This window comes from Oncorhynchus mykiss, chromosome 31 (genome assembly GCF_013265735.2).
Source record: "Oncorhynchus mykiss isolate Arlee chromosome 31, USDA_OmykA_1.1, whole genome shotgun sequence".
NCBI classification, from domain to species: Eukaryota; Metazoa; Chordata; class Actinopteri; order Salmoniformes; family Salmonidae; genus Oncorhynchus; species Oncorhynchus mykiss.
The window spans coordinates 7,799,660-7,824,114 of NC_050571.1; the positions used below are offsets into that span (position 1 = coordinate 7,799,660).

Genomic DNA, 24,455 nt, shown 5'->3' on the forward strand with positions numbered 1-24,455 from the left:
TCATTGTAAATAAGAATGTGTTCTTAACTGACTTGCCTCGTTAAATAAAGGTTCAACAAAATGAAAATAACATAAAACTCTAGTATTTCTGTGTAGAGTGGAATTAACACATACCAGACTGATAGTGTTGATTGTGTCTGTTCTGCTGGTTGTCTTGTGTTGTTCACTTTAGGACAGATCAGTCTACACTAGCGCTCAGTTTGGACGGAGCCCAGGTCCCCCTGCTCTGCTCTGTTCTCTTCTGTTGAGGCTACGAACTGCATCAGATTCTTTCTCTATGTGGGAATTCCCCCATGTCTCTCTAAAAACATTGAAATTAGCTTCCCCCTCTACTACTCACCAGTTTCCTTATTAAAAAGCGCCTCTCGGAAAGACGCTCAATGTGTCGGTGAGTTTCTTAGCTTTTTTTCTAAATTGTATATATTGATTTAATTTTGTTAAATGTTATAAGAGAGTTTGTCTAGGTTATAAAGAGTCCTGTGTTAAAGCGTTCTGACTCTGACTTGGTTGTGCTAAATGAATCATCTAATTTGCTTACGGGGGGGAAATCAAGTTAGTGAACAAAATGCTATTGATTTGTGAATGATTGTTAACATTAAAAAGGTTACATTTATCGAGAATGTAATTCTTAATATCTCAGACAGATAGATCATAAATATAAATATGATAGTCTTTCTGTAATCTAAAAATCATGTTTCGATGTCATATAATATATATATTTTTAAACATTTAAATCCATTTATGTGATGTAATATAATCTCTTTAACTGATTTGGCAGAAGAAAAAAAATTGCAAAACTTTCCAGAGTCATTATAGGTCATATTTATTCCAAAAACACATCAGAAATTATAACATGACATTTTTGTAATCACTCCAAATTAAAAATAATTTTACAATTGGTGTGTATTAACAGTACATTTTTATTATTATTTTTAACCTTTATTTAACTCAGCGAGACAGTTAAGAACAAATTCTTACTTTCAATGACAGCCTAGTGGGTTAACCGCCTGTTGAGGGGCAGAACAACAGACTTGTACCTTGTCAGCTTGGAGGATTTGAACTTGCAACCTTTTGGTTACTAGTCCAACGCTCTAACCACTAGGCTACCCTGTCGCCCCACCTGCTGCCCCATACATCTGAGTTATGAATAACAAACCCTATACTGAACGGTGTACATACACCATGCAAATATCAGTCAGCTTTTCCAGACTTCCACTCAGCACATATACAACCAAGATACAGTCCAGATGTGGACTTTTCACAGTATTTTGTGCTTGAGGAGAAGCCTAAAGTGAGCCATGTATTGCGGAAAATTAGTTGATGTTCATTCCTACAAAGAAGAAAATAACTTTGATATTAAAAGTATATTAGTTAAAATGTTTTAAATAATACCCACCTCTCACATGCCCAGGGCCCACTTTTGGTCCTGACCCATAGTTTAAGAAATCCTGGGCTAGATCAAGGGCCAGTATCCACTCGGACAGATGAAACAATATTTCAATGGAGATTGGAGACTTGTGTTAGATCTGTTTCCATCTAGTTTATTCTACTCTATTCTACTGTATTCTACTCTACTGTACTCTATTCTACTGTATTCTACTGTATTCTACTCTACCGTACTCTATTCTACTCTATTCTACTGTATTCTACTCCACTGTATTCTATTCTCCTCTACTATACTCTATTCTACTCTATTATACTGTAGTCTACTCTACTGTACTCTATTCTACTCCATTCCAATGTATTCTACTCTACTGTACTCTATTCTACTGTATTCTACTCCACTGTACTCTATTCTACTCTACTGTACTCTGTTATTCTCTATTATACTGTATTCTAATCTACTGTTCTCCATTCTACTTTATTATACTGTATTCTGCTCTACTGTACTCTATTCTACTCCATTCTAATGTATTCTACTCCACTGTACTCTATTATACTGTATTCTACTGAATTCAACTCTACTGTACTCTATTCTACTCTATTCTACTGTATTCCAATCTACTGTACTCCATTCTACTCTATTATACTGTATTCTATTCTACTGTACTCTATTATACTGTATTCTACTCAACTGTACTCTATTCTACTGTATTCAACTCTACTGTACTCTATTTTACTCTATTATACTGTATTCTACTCTACTGTCCTCTATTCTACTCTATTATACTGTATTCTACTCTACTGTACTCCATTCTACTCTATCATACTGTATTCTACTCTACTGTACTCTATTATACTGTATTCAATTATACTGTACTCTATTCTACTGTATTCTACTCTACTGTACTCTACCCTACTCCATTATACTGTATTCTACTCTACTGTACTCTATTCTACTCTATTCTACTGTATTCTACTCTACTGTCCTCTATTCTACTCTATTATACTGTATTCTACTCTACAGTACTCTATTCTACTCTATTATACTGTATTCTACTCTACTGCACTCTATTCTACTGTATTCTACTCTATTCTACTGTATTTTACTCTACTGTACTCTATTCTACTCTATTATACTGTATTCTACTCTACTGTACTCTATTCTACTCTATTCTACTGTATTCTACTCTACAGTACTCCATTCTACTCTATTATACTGTATTCTACTCTACTGTACTTATTCTACTCTATTCAAAACCAGCGGGCCGATGTTCAAGATAAGCAATACAACTAAATTATTCCTGATTAGAAAGACAACATTTTGCAGGGTTTTTTTTGTTTCACAATATAAACATGTTTTGTTGGTTATGTAACGACAAATGTAAAAATTTTGCAGAGCTGGAATATGTATATTTCTGAAAAACAGATTTGATTAAGCTTTAGCTCAGCAGGCTAAAACTGTCTTTAGTTCCAACTGGGTTTGAACTGGGTTTGTTCCAACTAGGTTTGAACTGGGTTTGTTCCAACTGGGTTTGAACTGGGTTTGTTCCAACTGGGTTTGAACTGGGTTTGTTCCAACTGGGTTTGAACTGGGTTTGTTCCAACTGGGTTTGAACTGGGTTTGTTCCAACTGGGTTTATGCCGTCCGACTGGGTTTGATGGAAAGGGAAGAATAAAAAGATAGCAGAGTGCCAAGTTTTAACCATTGTGATGGTTACCTGGCCTGACATGAGTGAACTGTTGTGTCGCCCCCCCATACCGGAAACAAAGCTTTTCAGTCTTTGTAGGTCTAAGGTTGGCTCGGAGGGCTGGTTATGGCCAGGGTTGCCTAGGTTACTTTCTAAATGTAATCCGTTTCAGTTACTAGTTACCTGTCTGATTACTTTCAGATTACCTTTAAGAGGCATTAGAATACAAAAATGATAGATCAAATGCCTTAGGTTTGTCATCATAGTGGTGTCTGTGTCTCACTCAGGTGGAACAAACTGAAACGTGTGCTGTTTTTCAATGCTGAATTGAATGTCATTGAAAAAAAAAAACATACTTTCGGGAATTTAAAAGTAATCCAAGAAGTAATCATCAATTTTTTCAAAAGTATTTGTAATCAGTTTACAACATCATTGCTGGTAATGTAATTGATTACAGTTACTGTTTTTTGTAATCGGATTACATTACTCCCCAGCCCTGAATATGATGTCCAATGGGTCCTACAGACCATAGAGAATGAGGGAGGCCTCTAGTGGCAAAAAGACTGTATTAGCATGGGCATCGCCATTGAGGGCTTCCACCGTTTTATTGTCGTCAAATGAGTGGGACTTCCTACTTCCTTGACTGATCCCTCCTAGTGACACTGTTGGACTCATGTCCAACCCGAGTCATCAGGAGAGATCAGCCAATCGTGAAGAAGAAATGGACTACTTCAAAACCAGTGGAGGCTGGGGAGAGGAGCTATAGGAGGACAGACTCTGTGTAATGGTAGGAATGTAATTCATGGAATGGAGTCAAACACGCGGTTTCCATATGTTTGATACCGTTCCATTTCATTCCATTCCAGCCATTAAAACAAGACCCCGTCCTCCTATAGCTCCTCCCACCAGCCTCCACTGGTCAAAATGGAGCCCATGCTGTCACAGACGCTTTAATGGCACATATGTAAAGGTGAGTCATCTATCTAACTGTATGGTAAAGACACAGGTCTGCACTGTGTCTCACTTATTTTAGTCAATAGCAGTTTGTGTTTAGGTATTATTACATTTCCCATAATATGTTTCTATTGGTTTTGGTTGCATCTAGTGTATGGAGGTCACCCATCATGAGATTCCTATCTTTGAAAATAACTGAGCAGAATTTTGTTGATCTAGCTGCAGTAATCAAATCAAATCAAATCAAATCTGATTTGATTTGATTTGATTTGATCTATCTGCAGTAGGCCTATGCATGCTGGTGTTGGCACTTGTATCAAGGTTGTCCCAGAGTTCATATGTGCGTACAGTGAGGGAAACGAGTATTTGATCCCCTGCTGATTTTGTACATTTGCCCACTGACAAAGAAATGACCAGTCTATAATTTTAATGGTAGGTTTATTTGAACAGTGAGAGACAGAATAACAACAAAAAAATACCGAAAGCCGCATGTCAAAAATGTTATAAATTGATTTGCATTTTAATGAGGGAAATAAGTATTTTACCCCCTCTCAATCAGAAAGATTTCTGGCTCCCGGGTGTCTTTTATACAGGTAACGAGCTGAGATTAGGAGCACACTCTTAAAGGGAGTGCTCCTAATCTCAGTTTGTTACCAGTATAAAAGACACCTGTCTACAGAAGCAATCAATCAATCAGATTCCAAACTCTCCACCATGGCCAAGACCCAAGAGCTCTCCAAGGATGTCAGGGACAAGATTGTAGACCTACACAAGGCTGGAATGGGCTACAAGACCATCGCCAAGCAGCTTAGTGAGAAGGTGACAACAGTTGGTGCGATTATTCGCGAATGGAAGAAACACAAAATAACTGTCAATCTCCCTTGGCCTGGGGCTCCATGCAAGATCTCACCTCGTGGAGTTGCAATGAACATGAGTATGGTGAGGAACGAGCCCAGAACTACACGGGCAGATCTTGTCAATGATCTCAAGGCAGCTGGGACCATAGTCATCAAGAAAACAAATGGTAACACACTACGCTGTGAAGGACTGAAATCCTGCAGCGCCCACAAGGTCCCCCTGCTCAAGAAAGCACATATACATGCCCGTCTGAAGTGTGCCAATGAACATCTAAATGATTCAGAGGACAACTGGGAGAAAGTGTTGTGGTCAGATGACACCAAAATGGAGCTCTTTGGCATCAACTCAACTCGCTGTGTTTGGAGGAGGAGGATTGCTGCCTATGACCCCAAGAACACCATCCCCACCATCAAACATGAAGGTGGAAACATTATGCTTTGGGGGTGTTTTTCTGCTAAGGGGACAGGACAACTTCACCGCATCAAAGGGACGATGGACGGGGCCTTGTACCGTCAAATCTTGGGTGAGAACCTTCAGCCAGGGCATTGAAAATGGGTCGTGGATGGGTATTCCAGCATGACAATGACCCAAAACACACGGCCAAGGCAACAAAGGAGTGGCTCAAGAAGAAGCACATTAAGGCCCTGGAGTAGCCTAGCCAGTCTCCAGACCTCAATCCCATAGAAAATCTGTGGAGGGAGCTGAAGGTTCAAGTTGCCAAATGTCAGCCTCGAAACCTTAATGACTTGGAGAAGATCTGCAAAGAGGAGTGGGACAAAATCCCTCCTGAGATGTGTGCAAACCTGGTGGCCAACTACAAGAAACGTCTGACCTCGGTGATTGCCAACAAGGGTTTTTCCACCAAGTACTAAGTCATGTTTTTCAGAGGGGTCAAATACTTATTTCCCTCATTAAAATGCAAAACAATTTATAACATTTTTGACATGGATTTGGTTGTTGTTATTCTGTCTCTCACTGTTTTAAATAAACCCTCCATTAAAATTATAGACTGATCATTTCTTTGTCAGTGGGCAAACGTACAAAATCAGCAGGGGATCAAATACGTTTTTTCCCTCACTGTAGATAGAACATCATGGAAATAGTAATTCATCCTGTAGAGCTTTTTAAAGGAGTAGTGAAGTCTGTGTGACTGTACTACAGCATCTGCCTAGAGGTGTGGAGCTATAAAGGAGTAGTGAAGTCTGTGACTGTACTACAGCCTCTGCCTAGAGGTGCAGAGCTATAAAGGAGTAGTGAAGTCTGTGACTGTACTACAGCCTCTGCCTAGAGGTGCAGAGCTATAAAGGAGTAGTGAAGTCTGTGACTGTACTACAGCCTCTGCCTAGAGGTGCAGAGCTATAAAAGAGTAGTGAAGTCTGTGACTGTACTACAGCCTCTGCCTAGAGGTGCAGAGCTATAAAGGAGTAGTGAAGTCTATGTGACTGTACTACAGCCTCTGCCTTGAGGTGCAGAGCTTATAGCTAAAATCCTTAGTTGCTACATATTTTGGGGGACTTATAAATTAATGACATATATCCTGAAGAATATAATTTATTAGCAATTAATGAGATTAGTTCAACAGTCGTACCCCATCTCAACCCGAAATATACATTTGTTTTACACCAATGTTTGTAAACAACATACATTTAAACACGCACACTGTATAGCCTCATAACATGGTTCAAATCATAATTGTGGTATCATGGACAGTCAGTACTTAGCATCTATAGCTCTGTCTATGAATTTGAGAGTGGTTACATATGTCCAGGTCCATCCCTCAGCTTTTTACCAAACCAGAGGCGGGTTGACGGCTTTGTTATTGTTTCAACTAAGGATTCTAGCTTTAAGGTCACGGGTTCAAGCCTTGCTCTGGCTGCCGTCATCCATCCCCCCCAATCAATCCCTGAGCTACCAAGGTTTGGAGCAACAACAAAAAACTGCACGGTTTCTTTAAAGATTAACACAGCCTGTGTCAAGCTTCTGCATTGGTCGCTCCGCTTGTCAACCACAACTGTTTACAACATCAAACGACAGCGAGGTGGAATTTCCCAGGTTACAGCAGAGGCCACTTCCGCAATTGGTGTCTGGGTAAATGGATGGAGCCACTGAAGCAGAAAGGTAGCTAACATAAGCCAAAGATCTCTTTGTTTACCATGAACATTTATAGAAAGTTGGCTAGCTACGTTGTCTGGAATCAGACACTGTTTTTTTTTTGCGTAACAAATGACTAGTTCGTTTGCTATCCATTATATATTGTGTCATGTTAGCTATAATTTGCATGACTTTGTTAGCCAGGACGTTATCTTGTAGAAATACTTTCACTTAGATATATAACGTTATCTAACGCGAAAAGGGCTATCGTTCAAATAAGCTAAATGTTAGCTTGCTATACAGTCCGATTTACTACTTTGTTAGCTAACGTTAACTAACTAATGTTTTTTTTTCGGCATCTTAGCAACTGAAATGACTAGTTAGCTAGCTAGCTCCATGGCTAGTCGTAATTGTATCGTTAACTAAAGCCAGCGGTGAAACTATCAAGGATGTCGCTCCTAACTACTGAACCGCGAGATATGTTGTTCTCGCTTGTCATCTAATCAGGGACTGTTTTCTGGACTGGATACTTTAGTCGTCTCTTCTTCTAATCTATAAATGAACGAAGAAAGAAAGAAAGGCCGAAAAGACAGAGTGAGTTGGGTCATGTTGTCTTGTCTCTCGGTGGACATCATCACATCTCATGACAACGTCCAGTTTCAATTCAATTGGTTTTATATATATATTGTCTTTCATTTCGTTATTCTATTTTGCAACTGAGATCAACTACTAATCGTCTGGTTACTACTGTACAATGTATTTGTTTCTCATCTTTTCTGTCTGGAACTTCCGTTTTTTATTATTGCATGGTAATTTTTCAGGCATTCTCCAGTGTGGCATTTTTAATAGCATTTTTACAACGTTGTTATCACTCAATGACTTGACCACATCAGTGTTTGTAAGTTACATATTTTAAATGATCGTGTCCTGAAATAGCTTTTACAGAAGTCCCCTCTGATGGTGACGTTCATATGTGACTCTTTGCATTGTAAAGGATTTAGTGGGAAACCAAAACAATGTTTTTTATGTAACAAAACTTCTCCTCGAACGCTTTCAGGAAGTATTTAGACCCCTTGACTTTTTCCACATTTTAGTTTACGTTACAGACTTATTCTAAAATAGCTTTTTTTCCCCCTTTATCAATCTACACACATAACCCACAATGTCAAAGCAAAAACAGGATTTTAGAAATCTTTGCAAATGTGTCTAAATTATTATTATTATTTTTAAAAGACTGACATACCACATTTACATAAGTATTCAGACCCTTTACTCAGTACTTTGTTGAAGCACCTTTGGCAGCGATTACAGCCTCAAGTCTTCTTGAGTGTGACGCTACAAGTTTGGTACGCCTGTATTTGTGGAGTTTCTCCTATTCTTCTCCGCAGATCCTCTCAAGCTCTGTCAGGTTGGCTGGGGAGTGTCGCTGCACAGCTATTTCCAGGTCTCTCCAGAGATGTTAGATCGGGTTCAAGTCCGGGCTCTGACTGGGCCACTCAAGGACATTCAGAGACTTGTCCCAAAGCCACTCTTGCGTTGTCTTGGCTGTGTGCTTAGGGTTGTTGTCCTGTTGGAAGGTGAACCTTTGCCCCAGTCTGAGGTCCTGAGCGCTCTGGAGCAGGTTTTCATCAGGGAGCTCTCTGTACTTTGCTCCGTTCATCTTTCCCTCGATCCTGACTAGTCTCCCAGTCCCTGCCGCTGAAAAACATCCCCACAGCATGATGCTGCCACCACCATGCTTCACCATAGGGATGGTGCCAGGTTTCCTCCAGACGTGACGCTTGGCATTCAAGCCAAAGACTTCAATCTGGGTTTCATCAGACCAGAGAATCTTGTTTCTCATGGTCTGAGAGTGTTTAGGTGCCTTTTGGAAAACTCCAAGCGGGCTGTCGTGCCTTTTACTGAGGAGTGGCATCCGTCTGAGGAGCTGGCCTGATTTGGTGGAGTGCTGCAAAGATGGTTGTCCTTCTGGAAGGTTCTCCCATCTCCACAGAGGAACTCTGGAGCTCTGTCAGTGACCATCAGGTTCTTGGTCACCTCCCTGACCAAGGCCCTTCTCCCCCTATTGCTCATTTTGGCCGGGTGGCCAGCTCTAGGAAGAGTCTTGGTGGTTCCAAACTTCTTCCATTTTAAAAATGATGGAGGGCACTGTGTTCTTGGAGACCTTCAATGCTGCAGAAATTTTTGGTACCCATTCCCAGATCTGTGCTTCGATACAATCCTGTGTCTGAGCTCTACGGATAATTCCTTCAACCTCATGGCTTGGTTTTTGCTCTGATATGCACTGTCAACTGTGGGACATTATATAGACATGTGCCTTTCCAAAGCATGTCCAATCAATTGAATTTACCACAGGTGGACTCCAATCAAGTTGTAGAAACATTTTAAGGATGATCAATGAAAACAGGAAGTGCCTGAGCTCAATTTCGAGTCTCATAGCAAAGGGTCTGAATACTTATGTAAATAAGGTATTTCTGTTTTTTTATTTTACATTTGCAAACATTTCTAAAAACCTCTTCAATTTGTCATTATGGGGAATTGTGTGTAGATTGATTTATAAAAAAAGTTCTTACATCAATTTAGAATAAGGCTGTGCCGTAACTAAATGTGGAGACAGTCAAGGGGTCTGAATACTTTCAGAATGCACTGTATATGAGGGAGTAGGAGGTTGGTACTTCTCCTCCTGTAGGAGGTTGGTACTTCTCCTCCTGTAGGAGGTTGGTACTTCTCCTCCTGTAGGAGGTTGGTACTTCTCCTCCTGTAGGAGGTTGGTACTTCTCCTCCTGTAGGAGGTTGGTACTTCTCCTCCTGTAGGAGGTAGTATGAGATTTGCATTTTGTAATGTCATGCTAAAGATCATCTCAATGTCTATTAGTTTCCCCCTTAGCCTTGTGTGCTAGAGCTATTGACTTAGCCTGGTCCCAGATCTGTTTGTCAACTCCTTGTCATTCATTACCATGCCATGGAGTTGACATGATAGCACAAACAGATCTGGGACCAGGCTACTAAAGTCTAGGTTCTCCCATCACAAACGGTAAACATGACATGGGCCTATTTCCCCGTACTGTCACAAAAGTTACTGAGCATAGTCAAAACACATCCCCTAACTGAAACCTCCCACACAGCTCTGCCTCTCTTTTTCTATTGGTTCTTTCCTATTGACTTTTCTGTTCTGTTGTTCCTCCAGTTCCCAGCACCATGCCTGGTAAGTGAATCCGTGGCAATGGAAGGAAAAGGGCCCTATCATATCTACGACCCAGGCGGGGGCGAGGCTAAGGCCAGAGAGGCCAGGGAGGAGGGCAGCAGCGTTGGAGCGAGCAGCTATAGACTACTACTGGAAGAGAACAGCGTGCTCCGAGAGAGGATGAAGGGACTCAAGAGCTTAGGTCCGTCCGTACCTGCTTTTGTGACACAGCCTACCGCTCTGGTCTAGCTCTTTATTATGGTCCTAATCTCTTGTGGACAGAAAACATAGACACATAAGTGGGCATCTGACCAAATTGCGGCAGATTTGAGTTCTGGGTTAATTTTAAATGATTATACGCCATGTAAAACATGTCTTTAAACAACATCCCCCTCATCTACCTGTATTATTGTAGGGACTTGTGGCATTGTACAAATGCCACTGTGCAGCAGTATACCTGGGTTATTGTAGGGACTTGTGGCATTGTACCAATGCCACTGTACAGCAGTAGACCTGGGTTAACTACACCCCTGGTCAAAAGTTTTAGAACACCTCATTCAAGGGTTTTTCCTTTATTTTTTACTATTTTCTACATTGTACAATTTAATAGTGAAGACATCAAAACTATAAAATAACACATGGAGTCATGTAGTAACCCAAAAAGTATTAAACAAATCAAAATATATTTGAGATTCTTCAAATAGCCACCCTTTGCCTTGATGACAGCTTTGCACACTCATGACATTCTCTCAACCAGCTTCATGAGGTAGTCACCTGGAATGCATTTCAATTAACAGGTGTGTCTTCTTAAAAGTTAATTTGTGGAATTTCTTTCCTTAATGCGTTTGAGCCAATCAGTTGTGTTGTGACAAGGTAGGGGTGGTATACAGAAGATAGCCCTATTTGGTAAAAGACCAAGGCCGTATTATGGCAAGGACACCTCAAATAAGCAAAGAGAAATGACATTCCGTCATTAAAAATTTCAAGAACTTTGAAAGTTTCTTCAACTGCAGTTGCAAAAAAACATCAAGCGTTATGATGTCTCTCATGAGGACCACCACAGTAATGAAAGACCCAGAGTTACCTCTGCTGCAGAGGATAAGTTCATTAGAGTTACCAGCCTCTGAAATTGCAGCCCAAGTAAATTCTTCACAGGGTTCAAGTAACAGACACATCTCAACATGTGCCTTCATAGTAAAAATTTCGGCAAAGAAACCACTACTAAAGGACACAATAAGAAGACTTGCTTGACTTGCTTTTCAACAGGACATTGACACAACACACCTCCAGGCTGTGTAAGGGCTATTTTACCGAGAAGGAGAGTGATGGAGTGCTGCATCAGATAACCTGGCCTCCACAATCCCCCGACCTCAACCAAATTGAGATGGTTTGGGATGAGTCGGACCGCACAGTGAAGAAAAAGCATCCAACAAGTGCTCAGCATATGTGGGAACTCTGTTGGAAAAGCATTCCAAGTGAAGCAGGTTGAGAGAATGTCAAGAGTGTACAAAGTGTGGCTATTTTGAAGAAGCTCACGTATAAAATATATTTTGATTGAACATTTCTTGGTTACTACATGTGTTATTTAATAGTTTTGTAAGATGGCGCCGGAGAAGGCAGACGTTTTGTGTATTTGCAACTTTATTTTTTAAACTTATTTTGTACATAATGTTGCCGCTACCGTCTCTTATGACAGAAAATAACTTCTAGACATCAGGACTGTGATTACTCACCACGGACTAGCAGAATCCCGACGTAAAGGATATACTGCTTCCTCGGGAACAGGCCCTGATCCCTGTGATCTGCGTGAAGAGGAGGCGGAGAAAAAGGGGCCGAAGGGCGGGATGCCTTCTGAGAATTCGTAGGCGATCGAATAAACCCCCACTTCCTTCCATTCTTCTAGCAAACGTGCAATCTTTGGAGAATAAAATCAACGAGTTATGCAGAAGATTAAACTACCAGCGGGACTTGTAAAAACTGTAACATCTTATGCTTCACGGAGTTGTGGCTGAACGATGACAATATGAACATACAGCTGGCTGGTTATACGATGTACTGGCAGGATAGAACAGAACTAGAACTTGTCTGGTAAGACGAGGGACGGCGGAATATGTGTTTTTGTAAATAACAGCTGGTGCACGATATCTAAAGAAGTCTCGAGCTATTGCTCGCCTGAGGTAGAGTATCTCATGATAAGCTGTAGACCACACAACCTACTGAGAGAGTTTTCATCCGTATTCTTCGTAGCTGTTTTACATTCCACCACAATCGGAGGCACTAAGACGGCAATGAATGAGCCTTATTCCTGCATAAGCAAACAATAAACCGCTCCCCCAGAGGTGGCGCTCCTAGTAGCCGGGGACTTTAATGCAGGGAAACCTAAATCCGTTTGACCAAATATCTATCGGCATGTTAAACGTGCAACCAAAGGAAAAAAAAGACTCCTGAACATCTAGTCAAATGGCTACTTGGACTATTTGCATTGCCCCCCACCCCCCCCCCCCCCCCCCCCCCCCTCCTTACACCACTGCTACTCTCTGTTGTTATCATCTATGCATAGTCACTTTAATAACTCTACCTACTTGTACATACTACCTCAACTAACATTGACTCTGTATTGGTACCCCCCCCCCCCCTGTGTATAGTCTCGCTATTGTTATTTTACTGCTGCTCTTTAATTACTTGTTACTTTTATTTCTTAATTTTATCCTTTTTTATTTTTTTTTACTGCATTGTTGGTTAGGGGCTCGTAAGTAGGCATTTCACTGTAATGTCTACTATACCTGTTGTATTCAGCATTTCACTGTAATGTCTACTATACCTGTTGTATTCAGCATTTCACTGTAAGGTCTACTACACCTGTTGTATTCAGCATTTCACTGTAAGGTCTACTACACCTGTTGTATTCAGCATTTCACTGTAATGTCTACTACACCTGTTGTATTCAGCATTTCACTGTAATGTCTACTACACCTGTTGTATTCAGCATTTCACTGTAATGTCTACTACACCTGTTGTATTCAGCATTTCACTGTAATGTCTACTACACCTGTTGTATTCAGCATTTCACTGTAATGTCTACTACACCTGTTGTTTTCAGCATTTCACTGTAATGTCTACTACACCTGTTGTATTCAGCATTTCACTGTAATGTCTACTACACCTGTTGTATTCAGCATTTCACTGTAATGTCTACTACACCTGTTGTATTCAGCATTTCACTGTAATGTCTACTACACCTGTTGTATTCAGCATTTCACTGTAATGTCTACTACACCTGTTGTATTCAGCATTTCACTGTAATGTCTACTACACCTGTTGTATTCAGCATTTCACTGTAAGGTCTACTACACCTGTTGTATTCAGCATTTCACTGTCAGGTCTACTATACCTGTTGTATTCAGCATTTCACTGTAATGTCTACTATACCTGTTGTATTCAGCATTTCACTGTAATGTCTACTACACCTGTTGTATTCAGCATTTCACTGTAATGTCTACTACACCTGTTGTATTCAGCATTTCACTGTAATGTCTACTATACCTGTTGTATTCAGCATTTCACTGTAATGTCTACTATACCTGTTGTATTCAGCATTTCACTGTAATGTCTACTATACCTGTTGTATTCAGCATTTCACTGTAATGTCTACTATACCTGTTGTATTCAGCATTTCACTGTAAGGTCTAGTACACCTGTTGTATTCAGCATTTCACTGTAATGTCTACTACACCTGTTGTATTCAGCATTTCACTGTAATGTCTAGTACACCTGTTGTATTCAGCATTTCACTGTAATGTCTACTATACCTGTTGTATTCAGCATTTCACTGTAATGTCTACTACACCTGTTGTATTCAGCATTTCACTGTAATGTCTACTACACCTGTTGTATTCAGCATTTCACTGTAATGTCTACTACACCTGTTGTATTCAGCATTTCACTGTAATGTCTACTACACCTGTTGTATTCAGCATTTCACTGTAATGTCTACTACACCTGTTGTATTCAGCATTTCACTGTAAGGTCTACTACACCTGTTGTATTCAGCATTTCACTGTAAGTCTACTACACCTGTTGTATTCAGCATTTCACTGTAATGTCTACTACACCTGTTGTATTCAGCATTTCACTGTAATGTCTACTACACCTGTTGTATTCAGCATTTCACTGTAATGTCTACTACACCTGTTGTATTCAGCATTTCACTGTAATGTCTACTACACCTGTTGTATTCAGCATTTCACTGTAAGGTCTACTACACCTGTTGTATTCAGCATTTCACTGTAAGGTCTACTACACCTGTTGTATTCAGCATTTCACTGTAAGGTCTACTACACCTGTTGTATTCAGCATTTCACTGTAAGGTCTACTACACCTGTTGTATTCAGCATTTCACTGTAAGGTCTACTACACCTGTTGTATTCAGCATTTCACTGTAAGGTCTACTACACCTGTTGTATTCAGCATTTCACTGTAAGGTCTACTACACCTGTTGTATTCAGCATTTCACTGTAATGTCTACTACACCTGTTGTATTCAGCATTTCACTGTAATGTCTACTACACCTGTTGTATTCAGCATTTCACTGTAATGTCTACTATACCTGTTGTATTCAGCATTTCACTGTAATGTCTACTATACCTGTTGTATTCAGCATTTCACTGTAATGTCTACTATACCTGTTGTATTCAGCATTTCACTGTAATGTCTACTATACCTGTTGTATTCAGCATTTCACTGTAAGGTCTAGTACACCTGTTGTATTCAGCATTTCACTGTAATGTCTACTACACCTGTTGTATTCAGCATTTCACTGTAATGTCTAGTACACCTGTTGTATTCAGCATTTCACTGTAATGTCTACTATACCTGTTGTATTCAGCATTTCACTGTAATGTCTACTACACCTGTTGTATTCAGCATTTCACTGTAATGTCTACTACACCTGTTGTATTCAGCATTTCACTGTAATGTCTACTACACCTGTTGTATTCAGCATTTCACTGTAATGTCTACTACACCTGTTGTATTCAGCATTTCACTGTAATGTCTACTACACCTGTTGTATTCAGCATTTCACTGTAAGGTCTACTACACCTGTTGTATTCAGCATTTCACTGTAATGTCTACTACACCTGTTGTATTCAGCATTTCACTGTAATGTCTACTACACCTGTTGTATTCAGCATTTCACTGTAATGTCTACTACACCTGTTGTATTCAGCATTTCACTGTAATGTCTACTACACCTGTTGTATTCAGCATTTCACTGTAATGTCTACTACACCTGTTGTATTCAGCATTTCACTGTAAGGTCTACTACACCTGTTGTATTCAGCATTTCACTGTAAGGTCTACTACACCTGTTGTATTCAGCATTTCACTGTAAGGTCTACTACACCTGTTGTATTCAGCATTTCACTGTAATGTCTACTACACCTGTTGTATTCAGCATTTCACTGTAATGTCTACTACACCTGTTGTATTCAGCATTTCACTGTAATGTCTACTATACCTGTTGTATTCAGCATTTCACTGTAATGTCTACTATACCTGTTGTATTCAGCATTTCACTGTAATGTCTACTATACCTGTTGTATTCAGCATTTCACTGTAATGTCTACTATACCTGTTGTATTCAGCATTTCACTGTAAGGTCTAGTACACCTGTTGTATTCAGCATTTCACTGTAATGTCTACTACACCTGTTGTATTCAGCATTTCACTGTAATGTCTAGTACACCTGTTGTATTCAGCATTTCACTGTAATGTCTACTATACCTGTTGTATTCAGCATTTCACTGTAATGTCTACTACACCTGTTGTATTCAGCATTTCACTGTAATGTCTACTACACCTGTTGTATTCAGCATTTCACTGTAATGTCTACTACACCTGTTGTATTCAGCATTTCACTGTAATGTCTACTACACCTGTTGTATTCAGCATTTCACTGTAATGTCTACTACACCTGTTGTATTCAGCATTTCACTGTAAGGTCTACTACACCTGTTGTATTCAGCATTTCACTGTAATGTCTACTACACCTGTTGTATTCAGCATTTCACTGTAATGTCTACTACACCTGTTGTATTCAGCATTTCACTGTAATGTCTACTACACCTGTTGTATTCAGCATTTCACTGTAATGTCTACTACACCTGTTGTATTCAGCATTTCACTGTAATGTCTACTACACCTGTTGTATTCAGCATTTCACTGTAATGTCTACTACACCTGTTGTATTCAGCATTTCACTGTAATGTCTACTACACCTGTTGTATTCAGCATTTCACTGTAATGTCTACTACACCTGTTGTATTCAGCATTTCACTGTAATGTCTACTACACCTGTTGTATTCAGCATTTCACTGTAATGTCTACTACACCTGTTGTATTCAGCATTTCACTGTAATGTCTACTACACCTGTTGTATTCAGCATTTCACTGTAAGGTCTACTACACCTGTTGTATTCAGCATTTCACTGTAAGGTCTACTACACCTGTTGTATTCAGCATTTCACTGTAAGGTCTACTACACCTGTTGTATTCAGCATTTCACTGTAAGGTCTACTACACCTGTTGTATTCAGCATTTCACTGTAAGGTCTACTACACCTGTTGTATTCAGCATTTCACTGTAAGGTCTACTACACCTGTTGTATTCAGCATTTCACTGTAATGTCTACTACACCTGTTGTATTCAGCATTTCACTGTAATGTCTACTACACCTGTTGTATTCAGCATTTCACTGTAAGGTCTACTACACCTGTTGTATTCAGCATTTCACTGTAAGGTCTACTACACCTGTTGTATTCAGCATTTCACTGTAAGGTCTACTACACCTGTTGTATTCAGCATTTCACTGTAAGGTCTACTACACCTGTTGTATTCAGCATTTCACTGTAATGTCTACTACACCTGTTGTATTCAGCATTTCACTGTAATGTCTACTACACCTGTTGTATTCAGCATTTCACTGTAATGTCTACTACACCTGTTGTATTCAGCATTTCACTGTAATGTCTACTACACCTGTTGTATTCAGCATTTCACTGTAATGTCTACTACACCTGTTGTATTCAGCATTTCACTGTAATGTCTAGTACACCTGTTGTATTCAGCATTTCACTGTAATGTCTAGTACACCTGTTGTATTCAGCATTTCACTGTAAGGTCTACTACACCTGTTGTATTCAGCATTTCACTGTAAGGTCTACTACACCTGTTGTATTCAGCATTTCACTCTAATGTCTACTACACCTGTTGTATTCAGCATTTCACTGTAATGTCTACTACACCTGTTGTATTCAGCATTTCACTCTAATGTCTACTATACCTGTTGTATTCAGCATTTCACTGTAATGTCTAGTACACCTGTTGTATTCAGCATTTCACTGTAATGTCTAGTACACCTGTTGTATTCAGCATTTCACTGTAATGTCTAGTACACCTGTTGTATTCAGCATTTCACTCTAATGTCTAGTACACCTGTTGTATTCAGCATTTCACTCTAATGTCTAGTACACCTGTTGTATTCAGCATTTCACTGTAATGTCTAGTACACCTGTTGTATTCAGCATTTCACTGTAATGTCTAGTACACCTGTTGTATTCAGCATTTCACTCTAATGTCTAGTACACCTGTTGTATTCAGCATTTCACTGTAATGTCTAGTACACCTGTTGTATTCAGCATTTCACTCTAATGTCTAGTACACCTGTTGTATTCAGCATTTCACTCTAATGTCTAGTACACCTGTTGTATTCAGCATTTCACTCTAATGTCTAGTACACCTGTTGTATTCAGCATTTCACTGTAATGTCTACTACACCTGTTGTATTCAGCATTTCACTGTAAGGTCTACTACACCTGTTGTATTCAGCATTTCACTGTAAGGTCTACTACACCTGTTGTATTCAGCATTTCACTGTAAGGTCTAGTACACCTGTTGTATTCAGCATTTCACTGTAATGTCTACTACACCTGTTGTATTCAGCATTTCACTGTAATGTCTACTACACCTGTTGTATTCAGCATTTCACTGTAATGTCTACTACACCTGTTGTATTCAGCATTTCACTGTAAGGTCTACTACACCTGTTGTATTCAGCATTTCACTCTAATGTCTAGTACACCTGTTGTATTCAGCATTTCACTGTAATGTCTACTACACCTGTTGTATTCAGCACATGTGACTATGATTCACAACGTAGAAAATATAAAGAATCAACCCTTGAATGAGTAGGTGTTCTAAAACTTTTGACCGGTAGTATCCATGTGATCTATCTGACAGATCTCAAGACCCATACCCTCGACCCCCTCAACCCTCATCACACTCCTCTGTCGAGATTAGTGTTGTGACCTATACATGATGGGTACATATTCTCATAGCCTTGTAGGAACAATGTGGTTAGACCTGATTTCATTCTTTGGCTGTGTGCTGTAACGTTTTGCAGGGAGTTTCTCTAGTGACTTGTGTGACCTTGTATATTTTTTGTTGAGTTGGTGTGGTTAATTCTTTGGCTGTGTGCTGTTTCTCTGTAATGAGTAATGTTCTCAGGGTCAGCATGATTTTAGTTGTTAGTCATCAGAAACACTAGCTACCGTCTACCCATCACGTATTATTCACAGTCGACATGACCTATAACATTCATCTATATGCCACCAACCCAAAATGAACAAGTGACTACTTCAAATCAAGACGTTTCTAACCGTCTGTCTGTCTGGTGTGTAGGAGCAGTTTGTTACTGCTGTGAATACGGTTGTTACTAATGGTTTGGTGTGTAGGAGACCTGTTGGAGGAGTCTCAGTGGGAGGCTTCTAAGTTGCGTCAGCGTGTAGAGGAGCTGGTCAGAGACAACGAGGCCCTGAAGTCTTCTACCTCCAGCTTCGCTACCAGTCTGTGTATGGGAGGACCTGTTCAGACTGAGATACAGGGTATGGTATCAGAGATGGGTTTCCTACCTGATTATTCATGATTTGCAGCAATATGTTATCACCAATGGCCCAGTGCAATCAAAAACGTGATTGTCCTGTTTTAAAAAAAATAATAATAATAATTTGTAAATATACATTTCCACACTGAGGTTGGTGTAATATTGTGAAAATGATAATGTCATTTTAGTGTAAGAGCTGATTTGAAAATACCACCTGAAATATCAGCCTGTTTTGGTGGGATGGAGTTTTGGCCTTGGTGACATCACTAGGTAATAGACCAATAGGAGGTCCTAATCTCTCTGTCAATAACGGCTCATTTTCATACCCCTCCCAGACACTCCTAGCAAAAATTCTTGCTTGAGAAATTGCCCTTTGATAAGAAGCTATTTTGAATGTCTTTTTGACCCTATAACCGTGATGTGACTCCTAACTGTTTCAGGTCAGGGGAAGCTTCACCGCCAGCCCAGTAACGACCAGAGACCGAGTCAGTCGTGTCTCTCAACGGACAAGGCCCTACATCATGATCAGCCCAGCGTAAGTAAACAGAGATTTTACTTTATAGCTATAGAGTACTTTACATTTTATAGATAATGTGCTGGGCTGCTCAGCTTGCTCAATAATAAGTACAGCCTCATTAGCCTACATCTGAAACATAACATTCACATGTCTGGTGGTGGTGGTGTGCTTTTTATGTCTGTCCCAACTGGTTTCTGGCTTCCAGCGAAAGCTAACTGAAAGTAGTTTAATTTTGAACGGTTCAATGCATTGTAGCTACAAGTGTCAAACCATATTGGTTACCTAAATAGTCGTATTGGTTTACTTAAAGGGATAGTTTGGGATTTTGGCAATAAAGTTCATTTTTTCTTCCCCAGAGTTGGGTGAACAATTTTTTTTTTTTTTTGGGGGGGGGGGGGGGGGGGGGGGCTCTGTGTGTAGTTTTTAAGGAAGTCGCTAACTGGCATTAGTGCATCATGCTAGCTGTTCTCATAGACTTCCAGTCATTGCGCTACTGCTAGTTAGCCTTGGTTCGGGGAAACTACCTCTAACATCCCCCTTACTGGATACAGAGGCATACAAATAAAAAAAGGTGAGTTGGTCGGACTCTGAGGAAGTAGATAAAGGGCTTCATTGCCAAAATCCTGAAGTCTCCCTTTAATACCGACCAGTCTGGATCATTGTCCTCCTTGGTGCTTGTAGGAAGGTCTGTCCGAGTTTGAGGTGGTGAATATGGAGCAGAAGACCTCCGATACCCTGCCGGTAAGTACTAGTTTTCATACGAGGCTAGCTAACAATAACAGGGGGCAAAAAAATGGGATGTTTGGAAACGATCCAGGTTCTTTATGTAATTGGTTCAGTTTAATCCATAAAGTTGTGTGTGTGTGTGTGTGTGTGTGTGTGTGTGTGTGTGTGTGTGTGTGTGTGTAGCCTACATTCAGGACCACTCAATCTGTTTGTGTCTAGAAGGCTCAAGTTCAGCAAGAATTGGACTCTGTGTGTGTGTGTAGTTATAACTTCCAGTCAACACTGTTAAACTGGGGGGTTGTTTTGGGCCCTGTACAGGGCCAGACAAGAACAACAATATGATCAGAAAATAGAGAGTGACGTATCATTTAAAAGCTATACCTCTTCCTCCATAAACACCATGAACCATGCTCTATGTTCATAGAACATACAACATAGGTCAAGGTGCAATTGGTGGCATATTTTATTTCCGATTTCTCATTCACCAACGTGGGGACAATGTTGCCATACTGACTGGACAGGCCTGTGTTTGTTTGTAGGATTATCATTGGGTTTACTTGATAGCTACCTACACAAATAGCTAGCTAGAACAAAGTGTTAATAAGAAATGAATTTAAAAAGATTAAAAGCAATACAAATAAAAAGTTCTGGACCCCCAAAATGTATTTTATGAGGGTAGTAATACAATATTCATATGTCGTTTTAGAAAATGCCTACTAGAGTTAAGAGGTTTAAAAACCATTGAGCATGGTCGTTATACCTGGTGAAGAATCTAAGAGCGGCTCCTCAAGTTTCATTTCCTTAGCTCTCGGTTGTCTTTGGTCACGTCTTCTATATCAGGAACTTCTCCTGTGTCTCTTTTTCTAGTGAGTCAACTAACAGCCAACTAACTCAATACTGGTAGCTCGACATGAGTCAGCACAGGGAATGTCCACGATTTATTACTGACCACACACACACACACACACACACACACGCCTGCAGTTAGAGAATGCCTGACAGGGAAGAATGTCAGTCACAGAATATTCCGGACTGATATGGTATAGAATCAAATGACTATCGCTGATATAATGCATCATCACCCAAAAGTATAGGAAAACTGTGACACATTTTCACACGTCTATAGACTGAGCTTCTTCTAAATGTTTCGTCAGCTCGGAGTTGATCTTAATGGGGTTTTTGCTTCGTTGTACAATATTGCGCAACATGTAATAGCCCTGCATTGCATATAGGATATGGAGCGTTACTTACATGATTGATCGATCAATACAACACGCAGGGATAGACTCTATCTACAGGCTGTATGATCCAGATGGGATTTGTCCTTATTTTTATACATCTCGTATCCATGAAACTGGAGAACTAGAAATATGTTGTTTTTGACATTACTTGATTGGAGTCCTGTCCAGTCAGTATGGCAGTACAGAGCGTCTGATCTGTGTTTCTCAGATCCTCTTTGTTTTGCTATAATATAACTCTCTCTTAAAATAACAGATTTTTATTTATTTTTTTATCTTAATGTCATATTTGTCTAGAAATGTATTGTTTTGGAGGTGCTATATAAATACAGTTTGATTTGATCTCCAGGCTGGTGCAGGAACAGGACAGCTTCCTCAGGAGAACCAGGAGTTAACCAGTCAGCTACAGCGTCTAGAAAGCTCCTTCGGTATCTTTGCTGAGGCGTCCAACCCCAACCAGCTCCTAGCCCACCTGGGACGCATGGCTGTCGAGTTCCACCACCTCTCCTCCAAGGTCCAGAAGAACGAGCAGAGGACCTCCCTCCTACAGGTAACTGACAGGGGAGAGGGGCAGGTAGACAGCCAGGCAAGTAGACAAATGTCCACACAGGTATTTCAAAGACTGGAAATTCAGCATGTGACCTGAATAGCGAATAACAGTTGTGTATTTTGTCATTCCTGATGCTGAACCAAATGATGTTGCAAAACCAGCGTCTAGTCTTCCTGGGTCCAAATAGGAAACGAAACACAACAAATGAAATGCATAACACAATACATCATATAATTCAAAATACAATACAAATTCATTTTAATATATATATATATATATATATGTGTGTGTGTGTGTGTGTGTGTGTGTGTGTATATATATGTATGTATATGTCTCTTTATATGCTGTAAGGTGTTCTTTTATCGGGTTTTATTGCTAGCTTGAGTTTCCTGGGGTGGCAGAGTTCCATGCTACCGCACAGCAAGCGGTACTGGAGCGCCAAGTCTAGAACCAAAAGGTTCCTTACCAGCTTCTGCCCCCAAGCTATAAGAACTGCTGTAAATAGTCCGGCCACCCAGACTATTGCTTATTATGACAGGGGGGGACTGGAGCACTAGCCTAGAGGTTCACTATGTTGAAGGAGATCATCCTGGAACCACTGTGGTTAGGGAGAATCCCCTCTCTTTAAAAGAGTGTTGGTTGCTCCCACAGCAAGTCAAAATTGTCACAGAGACGTTCCTGTCTGTGCAAAGTTTCTTCAGGGACTCCTTTAGGGCAGCGAGGCGGCTGTAACTTTCCGAACCCTTTCTATAGTACGGCATCGGGCCAGATATGATTATTCTCTTCCCTGTGCCAACAAGGGTGTTCAAGACAATGTTGTAGTCCTTCTACGGTTCCTCAGATTGCCAAAGTGAGTGACGATGGTGCCAGTATTAGAGTAGTTGGCTAGAACAGTGGGCAGAAGGGAATTGATGTCTCAGACACGGGCGCCTGGGTGACGCTGGACCTTGGTCGGCCCACAGGCCGTAGGCAGGCCGAAGTCTCTCACCATCGAGCGTCCCATGGTGACCGTGGTCGAGATGGAGTCCGATGGGGAAGGAAAAGGGGGAACAGAACGGGACTGCCTCGGTCAGGGGGGGGTGTGTCCTGGTACAGGAGGACAGTGCTGTGTTACTAATGCGTGTCCCTCTGTTTTCGTCTAGACTCTTTGTGAGCAGCTCAGACACGAGAACAGCGAGCTGAGAAAGAAGATGGAGGAAGACCTTCAGTACAGAAATGGAGATGTGGAACTGTTGAGGTGAGTTGTTGTATTTTCTCTGCATTCGGTTTCATCTCCCCAGGGGAGAGGAGGAGTTTACATTTACTATTGTGAATTGAAACGGTTGGCTTCATCCTGTTTTCTGCTCCTAAGTCAAGTTTAGTACTTTGTTGGAGTTTATTGAGCTTAAATAAAGGCAATAAACTCTTGGTAGTCAGTAAATTATAAGTGGACTTTCACTTTTCTTTTTCACAATGATTCTCTGTCCAGCAACTACAAAGCTTCAAGTGAAGTGACAGTTGGTCAAAGTTTTGTTTCTGATGATTCCCGGAATTGCCCTAATAATCTCCCTACCTCAGTGGGGCTGTAGGGTCTTCCCAGAGAATATTCTAGGGCTCTGCCAAGCAGCACATTCCTCCTACTAAACACTGTGATACATAGTCCAGATATCTCTATAACTGCATAGTGACACTAACCCTGCTGGTCACTGCAGACCAGAGAACCTGAAGCTGAAAGAGCAGGTAACGGGAGCAGGAGAGACCGTGGCAGAGAGCGAGGGGCAGCCAGAAGCCAAAGAAGACGTGGTGAAAGAGGAAACTGCCAGCGTTAGATCCAAGATGGAGGTCAGCACACCACAGAAGGTATGAAAATCCCTCCCCAGAATGGATGGAATGGCACCTGTCTGATTCAGAGCACATTAAAAGCTGGGGGGGAGAGAGAGAGGGGAGACTGATCAGCATAGACGTCTAGGAACCCACAGCATCATTTCAGGATGTGCGCTGTTACAGTAAACACTCCAGTTTTTAAATACTCTAGTTTCCGTATTGAGCATTGGCAGTATGAGTCAGGTCATTGCCAGGCATCGCGGTAGTAGAACAGTTACCATGACTGATGTCTCATCCTAACGTACTGTACAGTATGGGGATGTGATTGACAGTAGTACTACTGTAATGCTTTTTTTTCTCACATTGTCCCATTTTGGTCACTGTAGAATGTCTCTGAGAGACTTCCCCAAAAAAGCACATGTTTATTTTTATGACAGGACTTGTGTAGATGGTGATCTGTACTAGTGCGGGGAATTTTAAGAGCAATGTATGTTTCATATCCTTGTCCTGTTGCAGAGTGGT

At 40.6% G+C, this 24,455-nt stretch overlaps 1 protein-coding gene across 7 annotated transcripts in view; it reads left to right on the top strand.

Moving 5' to 3' along the window:
- The first annotated feature begins 249 nt into the window (after window positions 1-249).
- LOC110504481 (TNFAIP3-interacting protein 1) overlaps window positions 250-24,455 on the top strand; it is a 33,792-nt gene continuing 9,586 nt past the window's right edge. For 2 of the 7 annotated variants that reach the window (XM_036969851.1, XM_036969853.1), the window contains exons 1-9: window positions 6,794-7,001; window positions 7,482-7,568; window positions 10,162-10,360; window positions 18,951-19,100; window positions 19,540-19,634; window positions 20,298-20,357; window positions 21,930-22,130; window positions 23,273-23,367; window positions 23,822-23,969. In XM_036969851.1, coding sequence (XP_036825746.1) covers window positions 7,533-7,568; window positions 10,162-10,360; window positions 18,951-19,100; window positions 19,540-19,634; window positions 20,298-20,357; window positions 21,930-22,130; window positions 23,273-23,367; window positions 23,822-23,969 — 984 coding nt within the window. In that variant the 5' untranslated portion in view covers window positions 6,794-7,001; window positions 7,482-7,532. Of the gene's footprint in view, window positions 389-6,787; window positions 7,002-7,024; window positions 7,569-10,161; window positions 10,361-18,950; window positions 19,101-19,539; window positions 19,635-20,297; window positions 20,358-21,929; window positions 22,131-23,272; window positions 23,368-23,821; window positions 23,970-24,455 lie in introns of those variants that run through there. The other 5 variants (XM_036969856.1, XM_036969857.1, XM_036969855.1 and 2 more) reach the window with 5 other exon arrangements.